Source organism: Carcharodon carcharias, chromosome 20 (genome assembly GCF_017639515.1).
Source record: "Carcharodon carcharias isolate sCarCar2 chromosome 20, sCarCar2.pri, whole genome shotgun sequence".
Taxonomy (NCBI): domain Eukaryota; kingdom Metazoa; phylum Chordata; class Chondrichthyes; order Lamniformes; family Lamnidae; genus Carcharodon; species Carcharodon carcharias.
The window spans coordinates 112253405-112275195 of NC_054486.1; the positions used below are offsets into that span (position 1 = coordinate 112253405).

The 21791-nt window shown below is 43.9% G+C and overlaps 1 protein-coding gene across 1 annotated transcript in view; it reads left to right on the top strand.

Moving 5' to 3' along the window:
- Positions 1-314: 314 nt before the first annotated feature.
- The window catches only part of LOC121292387 (tubulin polyglutamylase TTLL5-like), a 172555-nt gene continuing 151078 nt past the window's right edge, over positions 315-21791 (top strand). The window contains exons 1-3 of the mRNA XM_041214237.1: positions 315-387; positions 910-1314; positions 2684-2874. Coding sequence (XP_041070171.1) covers positions 315-387; positions 910-1314; positions 2684-2874 — 669 coding nt within the window. The remainder of the gene's footprint in view (positions 388-909; positions 1315-2683; positions 2875-21791) is intronic.

Sequence of the window (21791 nt, forward strand, 5' to 3'; positions counted from 1 at the left end):
ATTCATGTTGAAGCTTTGGTTAGAAGGTTCTTTTATTTAATTTATCTGTGTATGTTTACTGACAGAAGCAAGCAGTCCTGTTTGGAGAACAGTCTGAGGCAGTTGTAGCTTTGCTTTGGTGTAGACTATATCTCACCAAATTGAGAGAGCCAACAGGAGGTGACAGTCAGCTAGGCTTACCTTTCAAGCAGAGAAAATATTGACATAATTCACTGCATGGAATGCGGGTATGGGCTCAATCGCAGTTTGCATCTTGTGAGGGAAAAGCAGCAGGAAGATTTGCTCTAGCTAGCAGCTAGTGGAAGAAATCTACCATGGTCCTCACAGAGGTTTGTGGCAGAAAGCAGTCAGCAGCCTTAGCATGGAAAGCTGTGAGAAGGCAGTTGGGTATTTGCTAGCAACCTGAACAAGGAGTTGAGGCATCCACAGTCGTGAGCTCTGTAAAGAAAAGGCGGAGGGTCACATAGATAAAAAGCTAATGGAAGGACCCCCATAGAATCTTATCACAGAGGATAGCTGGAACATTGAAGAGAATTGAAGTGAATTCAGGAGGGCTGTAGCATACCTTTGGGTTGGACCCAGGAAAAGTGAATGAACCTTCAAGATTTTGTGAAATATGGGAACTCTTGAGGGAAAGTAAAAAGTAGAACTGAGTTTATAGCATAAGCCTTTATATGCAATGGTGTTATTGTTAATAGTGATTGCTTGTTTAATTTGTTCAAAAAAAGTAAAATCTTGTTGCATAGTTCTGTTAGCTAATTGTTGGGTGTTTGGATTTCTTCTTTAAATGTTAATGGTCTGTCACAGTCTGTGTAAATCATGCTTTGTGCCTTGTTTGTCTTTAATCTCCTGATAGCTGAGGTTCCACAAGTAACTATGATTGCTCTGCCATTCTCTCCTATTCTGCAGGACCAGATGTACCCAAGGAGGAAGATTCAAGTGCCTCAGATGGATCAGGTGATGGCAGGCTCTATCTTACAGAGAGCCCCTTGATGCAGGACTCTTCCAGTCATCATGTTCATCCTCCACACACAGCTTTACAGCAGGGAGGCAGCCAACCCCTGCCCACTTCCTTGCCAACCTGCACGACTGCAGTCCAGGATCTAGCCACCTTGCTGGCTGAGGCCGTGGGCAGGACTGGCACAGGGGCCTTCAGGCCAGGCTCAGCCATCGCGACATCTCGAAACTCTCAGAACCCAGGCAGGTTACAACGACCTACTTCCAGCACTCTTCCTATTGCTTCAGCGTCTTCCTTCCAGGCGGCTACCCAGATCTACAGCCGGAAACTATCCCGGCCAGTCTCAGCCACAGCTGGTGAGTGCGCTTGGAACTGAGGAAGCAGCCTTGTCCCCTTTCAGCTTAGCTTCCCGAAATATAGAAATAGAGATAAATATATACTTAGAAATGCAATTTCTTTCCCCACTATAGTGACAGATGGTGCGACCATGCCTGCACCTTGATAGATGTACCCAGTACTGACCGGTTGCTTTGCCAGGCCTCCTTACACACAGTGTCATGTAAAGCATGAACTGCCACGACTGAACTGTTCCTGATGAACCAGCCTGTGTAACAGTTAGTAAGGCCTTCACACATCTGTAACCCACCATGCCTGCTGTCATAACTCAACTTGAGATAAGAGTTTGTGCTCATTATCAGTTTGCCAAGGTGAAGTATGGTCACCTCTTTGGCCAGGTGCATGTGTGTGCATACTGGAGCCTGGAAGGGGCTCTGCTTGGCCTCCTGTAGGTTCCCCTCTCTCCCTTCCCCGCCCACATTTTACTAAACATTTTGGACAGGGAATTCCCATTGGGAAACCCATCGGGGGCAACATTTTTTTAAAAATTGCCGCAAGGATATAAGTTGTATGAGGCAAAGCTCCCACCTGACAAATCAGTTGAAGAAATGGTCTGGAAAACGGCCTCAATACTGGTGAACTTGCTCTTCTTTTGTTGACTCCTGTTGACTTTGCTTGTGTGCTCTCCTCAGTACCTGGAGAATAAGCTGAAGAGGAAAAAAGGAGGTATCATAGCAGCAGTCCTACGTTTAGCATGCGGTAATGAAGGCTTCACCTGTGTTAGCCACCCCTGCTGCCCACGAGAGGTGCCCGTTATGTGGAAAAGGGTCAGAATCTTGGTATTACAAGACCAAGCCTCTTAATGGTCTATAATTTTCCCATTCACCCACCCGTGCACCAAATGCTATGGAGAGGCCCACTCCTGTACTACTGTTACTGCCTACTTAGACTGGCTGTTGGGAGTTGCCCAGTCGAGACCTGAGGTCAACCCCATTCTTTCAGCTCTTCCCCTTTCTCCCATGGTTAAAAGACAGGATGTGAACAGGTACATCTTCTGACTGTGTGACTGACACATTTACAGGTCGAGGGAGACTGAGTGCCTTTTGCTCTCACTGCTGATGATCCAATCAGTCATTTTTTGATTGAAAGGCATTGACTGGAAAAAGTGCAGGGCAGTAGCTGCACCAGCAGGCAAGGTGGCAGCGGTGTTTAGGTACTGACCTTACTGCATAATGTGAACATAGGAGCAGGAATAGGCCATTGGCCCCTTGCGCCTGCTCTGCCATTTAACTAGATAATGGCCGATCATCTATCTCAACGCCACCTTCCTGCACTATCCCCCGTATCCCTTGCTGAATGACTCATGTTGTGGCTGTGCCCCTCTCCTAGGATCGGGTGTGCGATACCTCCAACGGCAGCGTGCAGGAACAGTTGGCACACTCGGGGAAGGTGATCACCGCCCCACTCCAAGCGAAGACTTGAACCATGAAGCCATCTCCATCGTGCTGCAGCGCTTGGCAGCGAAGCAGAAAGCTCGGCAATACTCAGCCTCCAGTCATCTCAATCTCCTAACGCAGCAAGTGAGTAATGCCTACCCTCAACCTAGCGCAGCATCATGCTGCAAAAAAACTAATTGACCATAGTCTGAACTCTTGTATCTCTGTGCAAGGCGAACAGGTTCTCAGCTAAAGGTTAAGTGAGCCACTCGAACTGCCAACACCAAGTAGTGGAATTCTGGGTTCTTACCATCCAGACTTGGAGTTGTGTGTAGAGAGACAATTCTGATCTGTATAACACTGGAGCTCAGTACTGGTGGGGACAGTCCTGTCACTGTATAACACTGGGGCACAGTACTCATGGGTACAGTTCTGTCACTGTTTAACATTAGGTACAGTACCAGTGTATACTGGTCTGTCACTGTATAACACAGATACAGGCCTGTCACTATATAACATTGGGATAGAGTACTGGTGGGTGCAGGTCTGTCATTGGATAGCACTGAGGTAAGTACTGTGGGTACAGGCCTCACTGTGTAACACTGGGTTGCTGTACTGGGTATAGGTCTGTTACTGTATAACACTGGGGTACAGTACTGGTGGATACGAGTCTGACACTGCATAACACGGGCATAGTACTGGTGAGCGATATTGTCCGGTATCTGGGTGGAATAGATGAAGAGGATAACACAAGAAGCGAAGTCAAATCTGAAGTATAATTCTTTCTCATATATAATATTGGTACCAAGAGGACAAACTCATGAGTCAGTGGTGACTCAGTTGGCAGTGCGATGTGAGCTGAATGGATGACAGCCGCATCTCCAAAAGACACGTCCTATGGCGAACTTTCTGTCAGCACAAGACTAACAGGTCGCCCATGTCTGTGATACAAGGATGCCTATAAGTGAGACCTCAAGTTGAGTCGATACATAGGAAATCCTCACTGCTGGCCGGAGTGCCTAGAGACAAGCCTCCAGGAAGGGCATGGACAAAGCAGAGGACAAAAATGGCCAAATGGTGGAGCATGTCGCAGCCACCATTCCTCCCTCAACAAGTGCCACATAAAACACGGACTTGTGGAATCTTGCTGTGGACCACATAACTCCTGCACTGATCTTCATAGTGATGGCCGGTAAACTCTCATGCTGGAAGGAAAACGTTTCAGTTAACTTTGGGCCAACACTATTCATCAGTGCCAGCTGTGGAAGGCACTACCATTCATGAATTGGCCTCGACTGCCACAACAGACAATGTTCAGTCCGGAAGTGACATACACCCTGGGCATAATTGTTCGCCTTCCGAGATGGACAGATGCCAATAATAATTAATTCAATAAATATTGGCACCAACAAATGGATTTAGCAACAGAGCTGGATATTTGCTGGTGAGGTTGGTCCCATTCCATTTTTTTTAGAGCTTTACTAAGAAGTGTGCACTTTATTGAGAGATATTTGAAGGTGTTTTAACAGGTTAGAAGCAACAGTCATGGAGATTTCAGCAATGGCTGGACAGGACTGTATCGCAGAGTGTGTAAGTTTGAGATGCTTTTGGTACTATGAAGGAAAATGATCCATTTCTGCTGGCTCTAAGTTGGCAACTTTTACTGGAGAAACTTACATTGCCTGAGCTTATTGATTCAAATTCCTGTGATGGTTCTGCCTGCGAGGGTGCAACAGTAGCACTGTTTTTGAAGAGAATCCATCATTTTGGAATAATTTTCCACTTAGCACATCTTTTATCTGTGTCAGAGTGAATCATAAGTGAAGTATTTGAGAGTTTACCGGCTATCACTATGAAGATCAGTGCAGGAGCTATGTTGTCCACAGCAAGATTCCACAAGTCAGTGTTTTATGTAGCACTTGTTGAGGGAGGAATGTTAGCTGGGACACTCAGAGACATTCCAGACTTCTCTGACTGGTATCTTGAGATGTGTACATACAGAAGCTTGATTTATCATATTGCCCAAAGAGCGGCCCCACTGACACTGCAGCATTCCCTCAGTGGTGCACTGAAACATCAATCTAGGTTAGTTAGGAAGGCAAATGCAATGTTGGCATTTATTTCGAGAGGACTAGAATATAAAAGCAGGGATCTGCTGCTGAGGCTTTATAAGGCTCTGGTCAGACCACATTTAGAATATTCTGAGCAATTTTGGGCCCCGTATCTCAGGAAGGATGTTCTGGCCCTGGAGAGGGTCCAGAGGAGGTTCACGAGAACGATCCCAGGAATGAAAGGCTTAACATATGAGGAACGTTTGAGGCCTCTGGGTCTATACTCGATGGAGTTTAGAAGGACGAGGGGGGATCTGATTGAAACTTACAGAATACGGAAAGGCCTGGATAATTTGGACGTGGGGAAGATGTTTCCATTAGTAGGAGAGACTAGGACCCGAGGGCACAGCCTCAGAGTAAAGGGAAGACCTTTTAGAACAGAGATGAGGAGAAACTTCTTTAGCCAGAGAGTGGTGAATCTATGGAATTCATTGCCACAGAAGGCTGTGGAGGCCAGGTCATTGAGTGTATTTAAGACCGAGATAGATAGGTTCTTGATTGGTAAGGGGATCAAAGGTTACGGGGAGAAGGCGGGAGAATGGGGTTGAGAAACTTATCAGCCATGTTTGAATGGCGGAGCAGACTTGATGGGCCGAGTGGCCTAATTTCTGCTCCTATGTCTTATGGTCTTATGATTACAAGCTCATGTACAAGGTTAGGTTGGCAGGCTGGGCCTAGTGGAGTACCGCAAGTGTCAGTGCTTGAGCCCTAGCTATTCACGAGCTGTGTCAATGATTTTGGTGTGTGGACCAAGAGTAATATTTCCAAATTTGCTGATGACACAGAACTTGATGGGAATTTGAGTTAAGAGGAGGATGCAAAGAGGCTTCAAGGAGATTTAGACAGACTAATTGAGTGGGCAAGAACATGGCAGATGGAATATAATGTGGAGAAATGTGAAGTTACCACTTCAGCAGGGAAAACAGAAATGCAGACTATTTCTTAAATAGTGAGAGGTTGGGAATTGATGCCCAAAGAGACCTGGGTGTTTTTGTTCATAAGTCATTGAAAGCTAACATGCAGTTGCAACAAGCAGTCAGGAAGGTGACTGGTATATTGGCCTCTTTTGCACAGGGATTTGAGTACAGGAATAGGTAAGTTTTGCTGCAATTGCCTGGAGCCTTGGTGAGATCACACCCAGTTTTGGTCTCCTTATTTAAGGAAGAATATACTGGCCTTAGAGGGAGTGCAAGAAAGGTTCACCAGACTGATTCCTGGGGATGGCAGGATTGTCCTATGAGGAAAGTTTGAGGAGATCGGGACTGTATTCTGTACAGTTTACAAGAATCTGAAGTTATCTCATTGAGGTGAGCTCATTGAAATGTATAAAATTCTTACAGGGCTCAACGAGGTAGATGCCTTGGTGTAAGGTTCACGAAGGCAGCTCACCACCACCTCCTCAAGGGCAATTAGGGATGGGCATTAAATGCTGGCCTAGCCAGCGACCCCCACATCCCATAAATGAATGAAAAAAATGCAGGAAGGGTGTCTTTCCTAGTCAGTGTGGGTGAGAAAAGGTCTCAGAATAAGAGGTAGGTCATTTAGGACTTAGATGAGGAGGAATTTTTTCAGTCAGAGGGTGGTGAAGCTTTGGAATTCTCTATCCCAGAGGACTGTGGAGGCTCAGTCATTGAGTATGCTCAAAGCAGAGGTCGATGGATTTCTAGATACCAATGACATTGAGAGATATGAGGATAGTGCGGGAAGATAGTGACGAGGTAGAAGATCTGCCATGATCTAGTTAAATGGTGGAGCAGGCTCAAGGGACCGAATAGCCTACTCCTGCTGCTATATACCTGTGCCCTCATGAGCTCACAGCCTGCCGAGCCAAGCCCGAGTATTACCAGGAGAGTGAAGTAACCCTAAACCATAGTGGAGGTGGAGTAGGCAGAATGTCTCTAACTTGAGATCTGTGGAGTTCTGGGACAAGGACATCATCAGAGAGGGCCCCTTTAACTCTACTGCCCCCGCAGCCCTTAAGCCCTTCCCTCTGTTAACTAGTTCTGTTGATGCAGAATAATGTGTTTAATAACTAGAAACTGAACAAAACTCCAGGCTGGAGTTTGGGTGGAGTTAAAGTGGAAAACCACAGATGTCAGAAATCTGAAATACAGAAAATACTGGAAATAAACACAGGCCAATGTTTCGGATCAGTGTTCCTGCTGAATCATTCCCAGAGTTTTCCCGCTCAGATGTTGCTGGACATGCCGTGTATTTCCAACATTTCCCCATTTTTTTTTCTGGGGCTCAGTCTGCTCAAAGTAGAGACAAGCTTAAATTTTTGTCATTTTGAAATTCGGCATAAGCTTGCAGTTATTTTTAAATTAAAATTATTCTGCTTAGTGAATTTATAGTTGGTTTTTGCAATAATTTTTTAAAAATGTTGTCACCTAATTTTATGTGGGGAACGTTGAATTGAAACTAGAGACCAATAGCCCTCCAACACCACAGACCATGTCCTGGAATGCCATCCTTTCCCTCTCTCAGACAGTGCAAGCTGGAGCTCTTCATAACAGCGCTGCATGGTTCAGAACCTTTGGCATGGGACAGTGCCTGAAGCAGGGCTGCTCTGTTTTAATTTAGCAGTTCAAGCCATGTTGGTGATCTTGGCTCATGTGCTCACTGGCAGTGGGTTTAATGAAGCGCTGTTGATTCATGAGTGGTCGCACTCAAAACCTTCTTGACAATGTGGTAGTTGCAATTAACGGCCAGTATTAACTCCCAGTAACCTTCCCCTTCCTTGACCCTGCTACCTCAACACAATTTCCTCCCCTGAAGGTACAGAGTGGTGCTGGACCGCTGTTCCACAGTGGCAGGCTGCCCTTTGATACTTGACCCAAGGGATCAGGAGTAGGAACTCTGGCTGTGTTTATTTCCCATTAGCTAGGCTATGAAGCAGAGAGCAGCCCGAGTGCCGTTCCTGTCTTGGATTATTAAGTAGCCTTCAAAACACCCGAGTTCAACACTGCAGGTGATCCAAAAATGAAACCACAGGCTTGAACATCTGAGCTCAAAGTTTGTAAAGCCCTATTTACATTCTGAAATGTCAGTGCCCTATTTGTTTAGCAGCACCCTCTGCGATGATACTGGACCACACGCACCAGGAAGGCCCCAGGTTCCAGCCATGATCTGTGCTGGCGTTGCTGAAGTCACCAAGCGCAGCTTTAGAGAGGCATTTGCTGCAACTGATCTCAGTAATTCCCTACCCCATTCCTAAAAAAAAACCCTGCGATAGAGGGTGAAGAAACCTAACATTGCCCCCTCCAGCTTCACCACCTCACTCCCCCACTCTAGATCACTGATGAGCAAGTCCTGATACAGTGTCAGGCCAGAATTCGAATGGAAGAGGCCGCAGTACCTTCCACAGTCAATTAGCCTGTCGACATTTACTGCCTGGGAGTGCATGTGAAGAATGGGCTAAGGCATTGGCTGTTGACCATGGAACCGCACCCTAGCAAACGCTGGGGTGCGTGGGTTGTTTAAAAAGAAAAGATATGCGGAAAGTCCTGCCTGGCTGACTTGGCTTGTTTCTGGAGAAATAATTGACTAATGAGCAGTTTCTGTGAGAAAAAGAATCTATTGTGAAATGATAAATCATGAACTAACCTTTCGAGTGTTCTGTGGCGAGCATACAACAATCAGCTAGCAAATTCAGAGCATGTGTGGTCTATTTCCTGATGTATTTAATCTAGGGTGCTGTGGCACACTGCGATCCCTCGTACTTGCCTGGAAGTATGCAATGAATGAGCTGAGGTATGAGGAGTGTGTCCTCCCAGCACTGACTCACCTTGTTATTCCCGGTTCAAGGATCCTCGCCAGGGGATCGAATGAGAGATGGAATAAGACCACACAGAATATTTGATGAATGCCTTCACTGTGTAAAAAAAATATATACAGTATATATCAGGTTACTGAGTCCAGTTCACTCAGTATTGGAGATTCCGTTTGCCTGTAAATGACGTGTAGCAGTGTGATTTTTAAAAAATTTACATTTTATCTCTCTTTCCTTTAAGGATATATTTACAGTTTAATCAGCCTATTAGTAAGGTGTCAGCTGTAGCTCTTTGGATGGCACTTTTGCCTCTGAGTCAGAAGGTTAAGGGTTCAAATTCTACTTAAGAGGCTTGAGAAGATAATTCAGGCTTGTCACTCAGTACAGTGCTGAGGGAGCACCGCATTGTCAGAGATGTCATCTTTCAGATGAGATGTTAAACTGAGGCCTTGTCTGCCCTTACAGGTGGACGTATAAGATCCCATGACATTATTTCAAAGAAGATCAGGAGGGTCCAGTATTTATACCTCAGCCAACATCTGCTCACTGCTACTTAGGGATCTTGCTGTGTGCAAACTGGCTGTTGCATTTTCTTTCTTTGTTCGCGGGATATGGGCGTCCCTGGCAAGGCCAGCACTTATTGCGCATACCTAATTGCCTTTGCTGTTGCTGGTGAGCCTGTTTCTTGAACTGCTGCAGTCCATGTGGCATAGATAAACCCACGACACTTTTAGGGAGGGACTTCCGGCACTTTGGAAGTGAGGCTGGATGTGCCTTTGTTATTTCCAGTGCCTAGCTTAATGCCGGTGGCCCATCTAGTTTTATTCTTCCACTTTTTCATTGCAGCATGAGACAACAGTGTGGTTTGCTAGGCCATAGGACAGTTAAGAGTCAACCACGTTATTGTGGGTTTGGAGTCACATATAGACCACTCTGGGTAAAGACAACAGATTTCCTTCCCTAAAGGACATAGTGAACCAGATTGTTTATTACGGCAATCCAGTAGTTTTGTGGTCATCATTATTGAGACTAGATTTTATTCAAGATTTATTTAATTCATTGTATTTAAATTCCCCAGCTGCTGTGATGGGATTTGAATTAATTTCTCCAGAACATTCGATCAGGCCAATAACATTATGGTGGAGTAGTGGTAATGTCACTGGGCTGGTAATCCAGAGGCCTAGGCTAATGCTTTAGGGACATGGGTTCAAATCCCACCATGGCAGCTGGTGGAATTTAAATTCAGTTAATAGACCTGCAATATAAAGCTATGGCGATCATGAAACTAACATTGATTGTTGTAAAAATCCATCTGCTTCACTAATGGGAAGGAAACCTGCTGTCCTTACCTGGCCTGGCCTAGTGTACATATGACTCCGGACCCACAGCAATGTGGTTTACTCTTAGCCCCTAAAATGACCAAACAAGGTCAGTTCAAGGGCAATTAGTGATGGGCAACAAATGCTGGCCTTGTCAGCGATGCCAATGTCCCATGAAAGAATAAAGAAAATAACTCCTATGCTGCTGTCCCCAACATTTCCTACATTACAATTGTAACTACCTCTTCATAAAGTATTTTCTTGACTGTAAAACAGTTTGGATATCCTGAGATTATGAAAGATGTTTTATGCAAATTATTTGTTACCTCTTAGTGTGTGTGTGAATTTTTAGGCTTGTCTGTGGCCATTGTGGCCAGTAGGCATCAAACACTCCCAGGGCAGGAATAGCACAGAGGCTAGGGACCCACCTTCTGACTCCCCAAAGTCAGTCCACCATCTACAAGGCACAAGTCAGGAGTGTGATGGAATGTTCTCCATTTGCCTGGATGAGTGCAGCTTCAACAACACTCAAGAAGCTCCACACCATCCAGGACAAAGCAGCCCGCTTGATTGGCATCACATCCACAAACATTCACTCCCTCCACCACCAACACACAGTAGCAGCAGTATGTACCATCTACAAGATGCACTACAGGAATTTGCCAAGGTTCCTTAGACAGCACCTTCCAAACCCATGACCACCACCATCTGGAAGGACAAGGGCAGCAGATAGAGGGGAACACCACCACCTGGAAGTTCCCCTCCAAGTCACTCACTATCCTGACTTGGAAATATATCGCCGTTCCTTCACTGTTGATGGGTCAAAATCCTGGAACTCCCTTTCTAACCCACTGTTTGTGTACTGACACACATGGACTGCATTGGCTGAAGAATGCAGCTCACCATCACCTTCTCGAGGACAATTAGGAATGGGCAATAAATGCTGCCCAGCCAGTGAAGCCCACATTCCCATGAATGAATTTAAAAAAGTAGATTAAAGCTAGCTCCCTCTGTTGTATGTTGTATCATGAAGAGGTTGAACAATAACTGTTTATTAATAACATATAACTATATACATGTATACAGGATATCATCTTGACAAGGTGCTATCTTCATGTCATCTTCTACCAGACTCACCACTCTACTACTCCCATGTGACTCTCTACATCATCCTGTGGGTTGTACTGTTTTCCCAATCACAGAATCACAATGCAAAAGAGGCCCTTCGGCCCATCGAGTCTGCACTGACATGTGAGAAACACCTGACCTACCTACCTAATCCCATTTACCAGCACCTGGCCCATAACCTTGAATGTTATGATGTGCCAAGTGCTCATCCAGGTACTTTTTAAAGGATGTGAGGCAACCCACCTCCACCACCCTCCCAGGCAGCGCATTCCAGACCGTCACCACTCTCTGGATAAAAAGTTTTTCCTCACATCCCATCTAAACCTCCTGCCCCTCACCTTGGACTTATGTCCCCTCGTGACTGAACCTTCAACTAAGGGGAACAGCTGCTCCCTATCCACCCTGTCCATGCCCCTCATAATCTTGTACTCCTCAATCAGGTCACCCCTCAGTCTTCTCTGCTCCAGCAAAAACAACCCAAGTCTATCCAACTTCTCTTCATAACTTAAATGTTTCATACCAGGCGACATCCTGGTGAATCTCCTCTGCACCCCTTCCAGTGCAATCACATCCTTCCCATAATGTGGCAACCAGAACTGCACACAGTACTCCAGCTGTGGCCTCACCAAGGTTCTATACAACTCCAACATGACCTCCCTACTTTTGTAATCTATGCCTCGATTGATAAAGGCAAGTGTCCCATATGCCTTTTTCACCACCCCACTAACATGCCCCTCCACCTTCAGAGATCTATGGACACACATACCAAGGTCCCTTTGGTCCTCAGAACTTCCTAGTGTCATGCCATTCATTGAATACTTCCTTGTCATATTGCTCCTTCCAAAGTGTATCACCTCACACTTTTCAGGGTTAAATTCCATCTGCCACTTATCTGCCCATTTGACCATCCCGTCTATATCTTCCTGTAGCCCAAAGCACTCAACTTCACTGTTAACCACCCGGCCAATCTTTGTGTCATCCGCAAACTTACTAATCCTCTCCCCCACATAGTCATCTATGTAATTTATGTAAATGACGAATAATAGGGGACCCAGCAGAGATCCCTGTGGTACGCCTCTGGAGACTGGCTTCCAGTCACTAAAGCATCCTTCTGTCATCACCCTCGGTCTCCTCCAACTAAGCCAATTTTGAGTCCACCTCATCAAATTACCCTGTATCCCATGTGCATTTGCCTTCTTTATAAGTCTCCCATGTGGGACCTTATCAAAGGCTTTGCTGAAATCCATATAAACTACATCAACTGCACTACCCTCATCTACACACCTGGTCACCTCCTCAAAAAATTCAATCTAATTTGTTAGGTATGACCTCCCCCTGACAAAGCCATGCTGACTATCCCTGATCAAACCTTGCCTCTCCAAGTGGAGATAGATTCTCTCCTTCAGAATTTTCTCCAATACTTTCCCTACCACTGACGTGAGACTCTGTCCTTGGGCCCCTTGATTCCTTGGAATCAAAAAATTTAACTCGAGCTCAAATGCCAATAGAGCGTGAGTAAAGGAAAATGGGACACGGTACAAACTGGTAAAAGGCACATCTGGGCTCTCATGTTTCTCTCTTCTCTTCTCCCTTTTGCTGTTGATTATTCTGTCTGTGCTCTGGCCCTCTCTTATCTATTCTCACCCTGGATCTCCTCTCTCCTGTTCATGCTCAGCTCTTGTCTCCCTTCTCTTGGTGTGCTATCTCTGTCTCTCAGCTCTTCTCTCCTGGCTCTACTGCTTGTTTCATTCAGTCATTCTGTATCTGTTTCTCAGCTAATTTCTCTAACTTCTCTTTGTATGTTGCTCCCTACTCTACATTATCTCTTACTCTTTCTATCCGCATGTCTGTCTTTCTGCCTCTGTGTAATCTGCTTCCAGATTCTATAAAGTTCATCATTTTAAGTGGCCTGTTGCCTGGTAACAGTGAAGTGGAATGTTTCCTGATCAGTTGAGCTCTAGTTGGTGGTCTTACATTGTATTTTGATAGATAGCTGACATGATGGTGCTATAATCTTCTTGTCAATCTTGGGGCGTGCCACATTGTGTTCGAATGTTATGGATAGCAAGTGAAGTGAACTAGTTGGTATTATAATTAATTAAATGTTATTCATCGAGTGTGGTCTACAGGTCAAAAGTAAAAGGGAAGATTTATGTTATTGCTTGATTTGGATTAACTAATTCCTTGTATAATGTGCTGTTCAGTTCCAGCAGCTTCTTCTACTAAAAGTATTGCTCATTAGCACAACTATTCCTTTGTCACCCTGCCATCTAATGTCCACTTGATCCAGGTGGGTCCCCAGGGTATAACACTCTGCTCAGTGTTTGGGTCCTGCCATGTGCTGAGTTATTCAATCTACCACACAAACTGCTGAATCTCTAATTAGGTCACCAACACATAATCAGCTGCTTGGTCTGCGTGGGTCTCTTCCATTTAATTTTTTATCCATGTCTCCCCCATTCTACACAACACCTTGAATTTATATAGCCTTTAATGTAAACAGCAGCCCAAGATGCTTGATAAAGGAATAATTTTTCCAAAAGACCCCGCCACTGCTGGAGCTAGCTACTTACCTTGTCTCATGGCTTCATTATTTTAAACAGGGCTATCCAATTGCCCCTTAAACTCCTCTCCAAAAGAGAGCAGCAGCTTTCTATCCCATTAATAAGGAGGAGCAAAAGAAGATAGTAGAAAGGCGAGTGATCCAGCATTTGGCTGTTTCCATTTTTGTCTAATTCTTGTTATTTTTAATAATTAATACTTTATTATATCATGCTTGACCAACCTATTCTTTGAAGAAGTATAGAAAGAATAATGAGAGTAATGCAGTGACATGGACTTTCAAGCAGCCTTGGATTAGGTACTGCACATTAGTCACCATCTGAAAACACAGCTTTAGTTTTCATACATACATTGACAGCACCCAGCTCTCTCTCTCTCCCCCTCCCACCACCACCACCTCTCTTGACTCCTCCATTCTCTAAATAATCAGACCGCTTGTCTGACATCCAATACTGGATGAACAGAAATTTCCTCCAGTTAAACGTTGGGAAGACTGAACCATTATCTTCGATCCCTGCAACATACTCTGTTCTCTAGCTACTGACTCCTTGCCTCTCCCTGGCAGCTGTCTGATTCTGAAGCAAATTGTTCACAGACTTGCCGCTATATTTGATCCCAAGTTGAGCTTCTGACCTCATATCGCACTGTTACTAAGACCGTCTATTTTTACCTCTGTAACGTCGCCCCACTCTGTCCTGCCTCAGCTCATCTGCTGGAAACCTCACCCATGCCTTCATTACTTCTAGATTTGACAATTCCAATGCACTCTGGACATCCTGCCATGTTCTACCTTCTGCATACTTGAAGTCATCCAAAACTCTGCCACCTTTGTATGTACTCGCTCTAAGACCTGTTCATCCATCACCTCTGTGCTTGCTGACGTACATTGGGTCTCAATTAAGCAATGCCTTGATTTTAAAATTGCCATCCTTGTTTTCAAATCCCTCCATGGCCTCACCCCTCCCTATCTCTAGAACCTGCTTCACACAACCCTCCAGGTGATCTCTGCTCCTCTAATTCTGGCCACTTAAGCATTCCAATTTTAATTGCTTCACCATTGGTGGCTGTATCTTCGGTTGCCAAGCCCCTAAGCTCTGGAATTGCTTCCCTAAACCTCACTGCTTCTCTACATTTATTTCCTTCTGTAAGACAACTCATTAAAGGCTACCAATTTCACAAAGCTTTTGGCCATCAGCCCTAATAACACCTTATTTGGCTTATGCATTAAATTTTGCTCTATAATGTTCCTGTGAAGCACTTTAGGACATTTTATTATGTTAAAGGTGCTATATAAGTACAAGTTGTTGTTGGAGATAGGGTGAGATGAATTGGGGTGGGAGGAGGCCTCTTTGCATAAACAGTGGCATTGACCTGTTGGGCTGAATGGACTGTTCTGTGCTACGAAGTCTGTGTCATTTAAAAACGAGCGAGATGAGTGTGCAGACTGCAATTAAAAACAAGCGAGATGAGTGTGCAGACTGCATTTAAAAACAAGCGAGATGAGTGTGCAGACTGCAATTAAAAACAAGCGAGATGAGTGTGCAGACTGCATTTAAAAACAAGCGAGATGAGTGTGCAGACTGCATTTAAAAACGAGTGAGATGAGTGTGCAGACTTCACTTAAGAACAAGCGGGGTGATTGTGATGAATTCATTTTAAACAAAGTGGGGAGACTTTATTTAAAAAGAGCGAGGAGAGCAGCTGATTGGTGAGTATTTCTAGTCTTCAAAGTAAAATTAAGGTCTATAGTTTGTGTTTAGGTCTCTAGTCTTTATTTTCTCTTTCTTAAATAGCTTGTTAAGTATAAGATTGATACTGGTGTAAAAGAATTAACTATAATAAAGTGTATAGAAAGGAGATTCTTCAAGTGTAAAGAGAAGGGATAAAAGAGTAATTAATTAAAAAATTAAATTAAGTACAATAGTGATGGCAGGAGGGGTGATGTGTCGCTGCTGCAGCATGTGGGTGCTGCTGGACACCAAGCTGATCCAGAGCGAACACATCTGTAGTAAGTGGTTGCAGCTTGAGGAACTTAAGATTCGAATTGAGCTGGAGTCTGAGCTCCAGACATTATGCCTCAGCAGGGAGGGGGAAAGTTACCTTGACAAAAACACAATTACCTGGAAAAACTCAGCAGGTCTGGCAGCATGGGCAGAGAAGAAAAGAGTTGACGTTTCGAGTCCTCATGACCCTTCCACAGAACTGAGCGAATATAAGGAGAGGGGTGAAATATAAGCTAGTTTAAGGTAGGGGGTGGGGGGTGGGGGGGGAAGAGAAGTTGGGGGGTGGTGTGGTTGTAGAGACAAGCAAGCAGTGATAGCAGCAGATAATCAAAAGATGTCACAGACAAAAGAACACAGAGGTGTTGAAGGTAGTGATATTATCTAAACGAATGTGCTAATTAAGAATGGATGGTAGGGCACTCAAGGTACAGCTCTAGTGGGGGTGGAGTGGAAAGACTAGCGGGGTATAAAAGATTTAAAAATAATGGAAATAGGTGGGAAAAGAAAAATCGATATAAATTATTGGAAAAAACAAAAGGGAGGGGGAAGAAACAGAAAGGGGGTGGGGATGGAGGAGGGAGTTCAAGATCTAAAGTTGTTGAATTCAATATTCAGTCCGGAAGGCTGTAAAGTGCCTAGTCAGAAGATGAGGTGCTGTTCCTCCAGTTTGCGTTGCAATAGCACCTCATCTTCCGACTAGGCACTTTACAGCCTTCTGGACTGAATATTGAATTTAACAACTTTAGATCTTGAACTCCCTCCTCCATCCCCACCCCCTTTCTGTTTCTTCCCCCTTCCTTTTGTTTTTTCCAATAATTTATATAGATTTTTCTTTTCCCACCTATTTCCATTATTTTTAAATCTTTTATGCCCCCCACCCCCACTAGAGCTGTACCTTGAGTGCCCTACCATCCATTCTTAATTAGCACATTCGTTTAGATAATATCACTACCTTCAACACCTCTGTGTTCTTTTGTCTGTGACATCTTTTGATGATCTGCTTCTATCACTGCTTGCTTGTCCCTACAACCACGCCAACCCCCTCCACTTCTCTCCCCCCACCCAACCACACTTTGCTGCAGGAGGTGGTCACACCCTCAGATTAGGTCATTCAAATTTGGTGTGTGATCAGCGACAGGAGAGAGTAACTGCAGGTTTGGGGATCCAGGGGGTAACGTTCAAGGGGCCTCAGCCCCTGCAATTGTCCAACAGTTACGAGGTGCAAGCTGTGTGGACGAGAGCAGAGACTGCAGGGAGGATGAGCAAACTGACCATGGCACTGTGGCACAGAGAGCCATTCAAGTGGGGGGGAGGAAATAGGAACGTAGTAGTGGTAGGGGACAGTATAATTAGGGTGATAGATACTGTTCTCTGCAACCATGTGTGTGAGTCCTGAAGGCTGTGTTGCCTGCCTGGTGCCAGCATTAAGGACATCTCAGGGCTGGAGAGGAACTTGGAGTGGGAGGGGAGGGATCCAGTTATTGTCATTCACATTGGTACCAACAATGTTGATAGGACTAGAAAGGATGTTCTGCTGAAAGAATTTGAACAGTCAGGAGCTAAATTAAAAAGCAGAACCTCCAAGGTAATAATCTCAGAATTACTACCTGAGCCATGGGCAAACTGGCATAGGGTAAATAAAGTCAAGGAGTTAAATGCGTGGCTCAAAGATTGGTGTGGGAGGAATGGGTTTGAGTTCATGGGGCACTGGCACCAGTACTGGGGAAGAAGGGAGCTGTTCTGGTGGGATGGGCTTCACTTGAACCGTGCTAGGACCAGTGTCCTGGCGATCGAATAACTAGGGCTGTAGAGAGGACGTTAAACTAAATAAATGGGGGGTGGGGAAAGCTCCGGAGAGGGGAAATGTAGCCTTACAAAGCAAAAAGATATGGCAGCCTTGCAGGGCAGCTATTTAGCCAGTGATACCCAGTGTGTGACAGGAAGGCACAGGGTGTGCAAACGTTAAAAAAAAAGCAGCAAATAGGGTCAAAGGGGGAAAAAATGGTAAAAAAAAGCAAAATTAATGGCTCTTTACTTCAATGAACATTGTATTCGGAACAAAATAAATGAATTAACGGTACAGATAGAGGTTAATGGGTCTGACCTTATTGCCATTACGGTTAGAAGGAGATCAAAGCTGAGAACGAAATATTCAGGGGCATGTGACTTTTAAAAAGAACAGGCAGGAAGGAAAGGGTGGTGGGGTAGCCTAATTCGTACAAGATGAAATAAGTATGGTAGCAAGAAATGATCTTGGATTGGAAAATGTAGAATCCATATGGGTGGAGGTAAGAAATAACAAAGGGAAGAGGACGCTGGTGGGAGTAGTCTGTAGACCCCTGAACAGTAGCTATGCTGTCGGACAGAGAATACAGCAGGAGATAATGAAGGCATGTAAAAATGGCAGTCTAATAATCATGGGTGACTTTAATCTTCATATAGATTGGGAAAACCAAATTAGCAGAGGTAGCCACAAGCAGGGATTCATGGACTGTATCCAGGATAGTTTTCTAGAACAATATATTGTGGACCCAACCAGGGATCAGGCTATTTTGGATCTGGTAATGTGTAATGAGACAGGTTCAGTAAATGATTTCAGAGTAAAAGATCCTCTAGGAAATAGTGACCATAACATGGTAGAATTTAGCATTCAGTTTGAGTGAGAAACTAGGTCGGAAACAACTGTGCTAAACTTAAATAAGGGTAATTACAAAGGAACGAGGGCAGAGTTGGCTGGAGTGGACTGGTAAAGGAGTTTAGCAGAAAAGATAATTGATGAACAATGGCAAATGTTTAAGAAAATAGTTCATGACTCACAACAAAGATATATCCCAATGAGGAAGAAAGATTCTTGGAAGGGAATAAACCAACCATGGTTAACCAAGGAAGTTAAGGATAGTATCAAATTGAAAGAAAAACATACAGTGTGGCAGAGCTTAGTGGTAAGCCAGAGGATTGGGAAAGTTTTAAAAACCAACAGAAGATGACCAAAAATATAAAGAGGGAGAAAATAAACTTTAAGGGTAAACTAGCAAGTAATATAAAAACAGACAGTAAGAGCATCTTTAAATATATAAAAAGGAAGAGAGAGGCCAAAGTAAGCATAGGCAACTTAGAAGATGGTACTGGGGAAATAATAATGGGGAACCAGGAAATGGCAGAGGAGTTGAATAAATATTTTGCATCAGTTTTCACGGTAGAGGACACGAATGGCATTCCAAAAATACTAAATAATCAAAGGGCAAAAGTTGGGGAAGAAATAAATACAGTAACTATCACTAGAGACAAAGTGCTATGGAAACTAATGGGGCTAAAGGTCGAAAAGTCCCCTGGACCTGTGGGTTGCATCCTAGGATATTAAAGGAAGTAGCTACAGAGATAGTGGATGAACTGGTAGGAATCTTCCAAGAATCCTTAGATTCTGGAAAAGTCCCAGAAGTTTGGAAAACTGCCAAGGTAACACCCTTATTCAAAAAGGAATGGAGACAGAAAGCAGTTGGCTTAACATCCGCCATTGGGAAAATTTTGGAGTCTATTATAAAAGATGTAATACCAGAGCATTTAAAAATGCATAATATAATCAAGCAGAGTCAGCATGGCTTCATGAAGGGGAGATCATGCTTAATAAATTTGTTAGAATTCTTTGAGGAGGTAACAAGCAGGATAGATAAAGGGGAACCAGTAGGTGTAATATATTTGGATTTCCAAAAAGTGGTCAATAAGGTATTGCACATAAGGCTACTTAATAAGAGCCCATGGTATTGGGAGTAATAGGATAGAGGATTGGCTAACTAATAGACAGAGAGTTGGGATAAAGGGGGCATTTTCAGGAAGGCAACCTGTAACTAGTGGAGTGCCACAGGGATCAGTGCTGGGGCCACAATTATTTACAATATATATTAATGACTTGGATGAGGGAAATGAATGTATTATCGCCAAGTTTGTGGATGGGATGGCAAATGATGCGGATGACACAAGGAATCTACAGAGGGATATAGACAGGCTAAGTGAGTGGGCAAAAACTTAGCAGATGGAATATAATGTGGAAAAGTGTGAGGTTATGCACATTGGCAGGAAGAATAGAGGAGCTGAATCTTATTTGAATGGAGAAAGACTGCAGAAAGCTGCTGCACAGAGAGATTTAGGATCCTTATGCATGAATCACAAAAAGCTAACATACAAGTTCGGCAGGTAATAAGGAAGACAAATGAAATGTTGGCCTTTATTTCAAAGGGAATGGGGTGTAAAAATAGGGAAGTCTTGCCAAAACTATACAAGGCACTAGTTAGACCACATCTAGAATACTGTGATAAAAGCAAAATAGTGCGAATGTTGAAAACCTGAAACAAAAACAAATTGCTGGAAAAACTCAGCAGGCCTGACAGCATCTGTGGAGAGAAAGACAGAGTTAACATTTCGAGTCTGTATGATTCTTCTTCAGAACTAAAGAGAAGTAAAAATGTGGTGAAATATATAATGTTTAAGGGTGTTGGGACAGGTGAAGTTAGATAGAAGGCCAGTGATGGGTGGAGGCAAAGGAGAGATTGCAAATTTTTTGTAATCTCTCCTTTGCCTCCACCCATCACTGGCCTTCTATCCAGCTTCATCTGTCCCACCCCATTTAAACGGCATATATTTCACCACATTTTACTTCTCTTTAGTTCTGAAGAAGAGTCATACGGGCTCGAAACGTTGGCTCTGTCTTTCTCTCCAGAGATGCTGTCAGACCTGCTGAGTTTTTCCAGCAATTTTTGTTTTTGCTCTAGAATACTGTGAACAGTTTTGATCCCCTTATCTAACGAAAGATCTACAGGCATTGGAGGCAGTCCAGAGAAGGTTCACTAGGTTGATCCCGGGTATGGAGGGATTTTCTTATCATGAGAGGTTGAGTAGGTTGGGCCTGTACTCGTTGAAGTTTAGAAGAATGAGAGGCGGCCTTATTGAAACATGTAAGATTCTTAGGGGGCTTGACAGGGTAGATGCTGAGAGATTGTTTCCTCTTGTGGGAGAGTCCAGGACCAGAGGGCATAATTTCAGAGTAAGGGGTGGCCTATTCAAGACAGAGATGAGGAAGAATTTCTTCTCTTAGAGGGTAGTGAATCTGTGGAATTCTTTACCACAGAGGGCTGCAGAGACTGGGTCGTTAAATATATTCAAAGCTGAGATAGACAGATTTTTAATCAGTAAGGGAATGAAGGGTTATGGGGAAAAGGCAGGAAAGTGGAGTTGAGGATTATCAGATCAGCCATGATCTCGTTGAATGGTGGAGCAGACCCGATGGGCCGAATGGCATCCTTGCTCCTATGTCTTATTGTTTATGACTGATAATGATCCACATGTAAAGAAAATGGATCTGTTAGAAATGTGTGGCACAGTTCAGGGAGATCCTAAGTTCCCTTTCTTATGTTCTTATTTTCACTCTTAAGACTAGAGCCAAGAATCTATGCAGATGAACCCCAGGGAATCTATGCAGATGAACCCCAGGCTGCCTGTTTCTGCACAGTCTTTAGAACTCTGCCTTTAAGCCTATATTTTATCTATCTATCCCTTGTGCCAAAATGCATCATCTCACACATCACTATATCAAATTCCATCTACCACAAGTCTGCCCATTCTGCTAGCGTATCTAAGTTCTATTGGTATCAACCTCACTGGAGGCCACAACTCTAAGTTTGTATCAATAGCAAATTTTGAAATTTTGCTCTGGATTCCACTTTCCAAGTCATGCATATATAGAGGGAAAACAAGCAGTTGTCCTAGCACTGATCTCTTAGGGAACCCTAGTGTCTACCACCTTCCAGTCTGAAAACCATTTTTTTATCCAAGTTGACTCTGACCCTCCTATTCAATGAGCCACATTTTTGTTAACCAGCAACTTTGTCAAATGCTTTCTTGAAATCCATATGGAGAACACCCATTCCATTCTCTTCATCAACCTTCTCCATTACTTCATCAAAAAATTCAATTAGTTTAGTTAAACAGGATCTGCCTTTTACAAATCCGTGCTGCCTCTCCTTAATTAACTCAAATTTCTCCAAGTGCCAGTTCATTTTTTTCCCCCGATTATTGTTTCTAAAACCTAACCCACCACTGATGTTAAATTGTAGCCTATAGTCGCAAGGACTGTCCTTGCACCCTTTCTTGAATAAGGATAAACATTCACCAC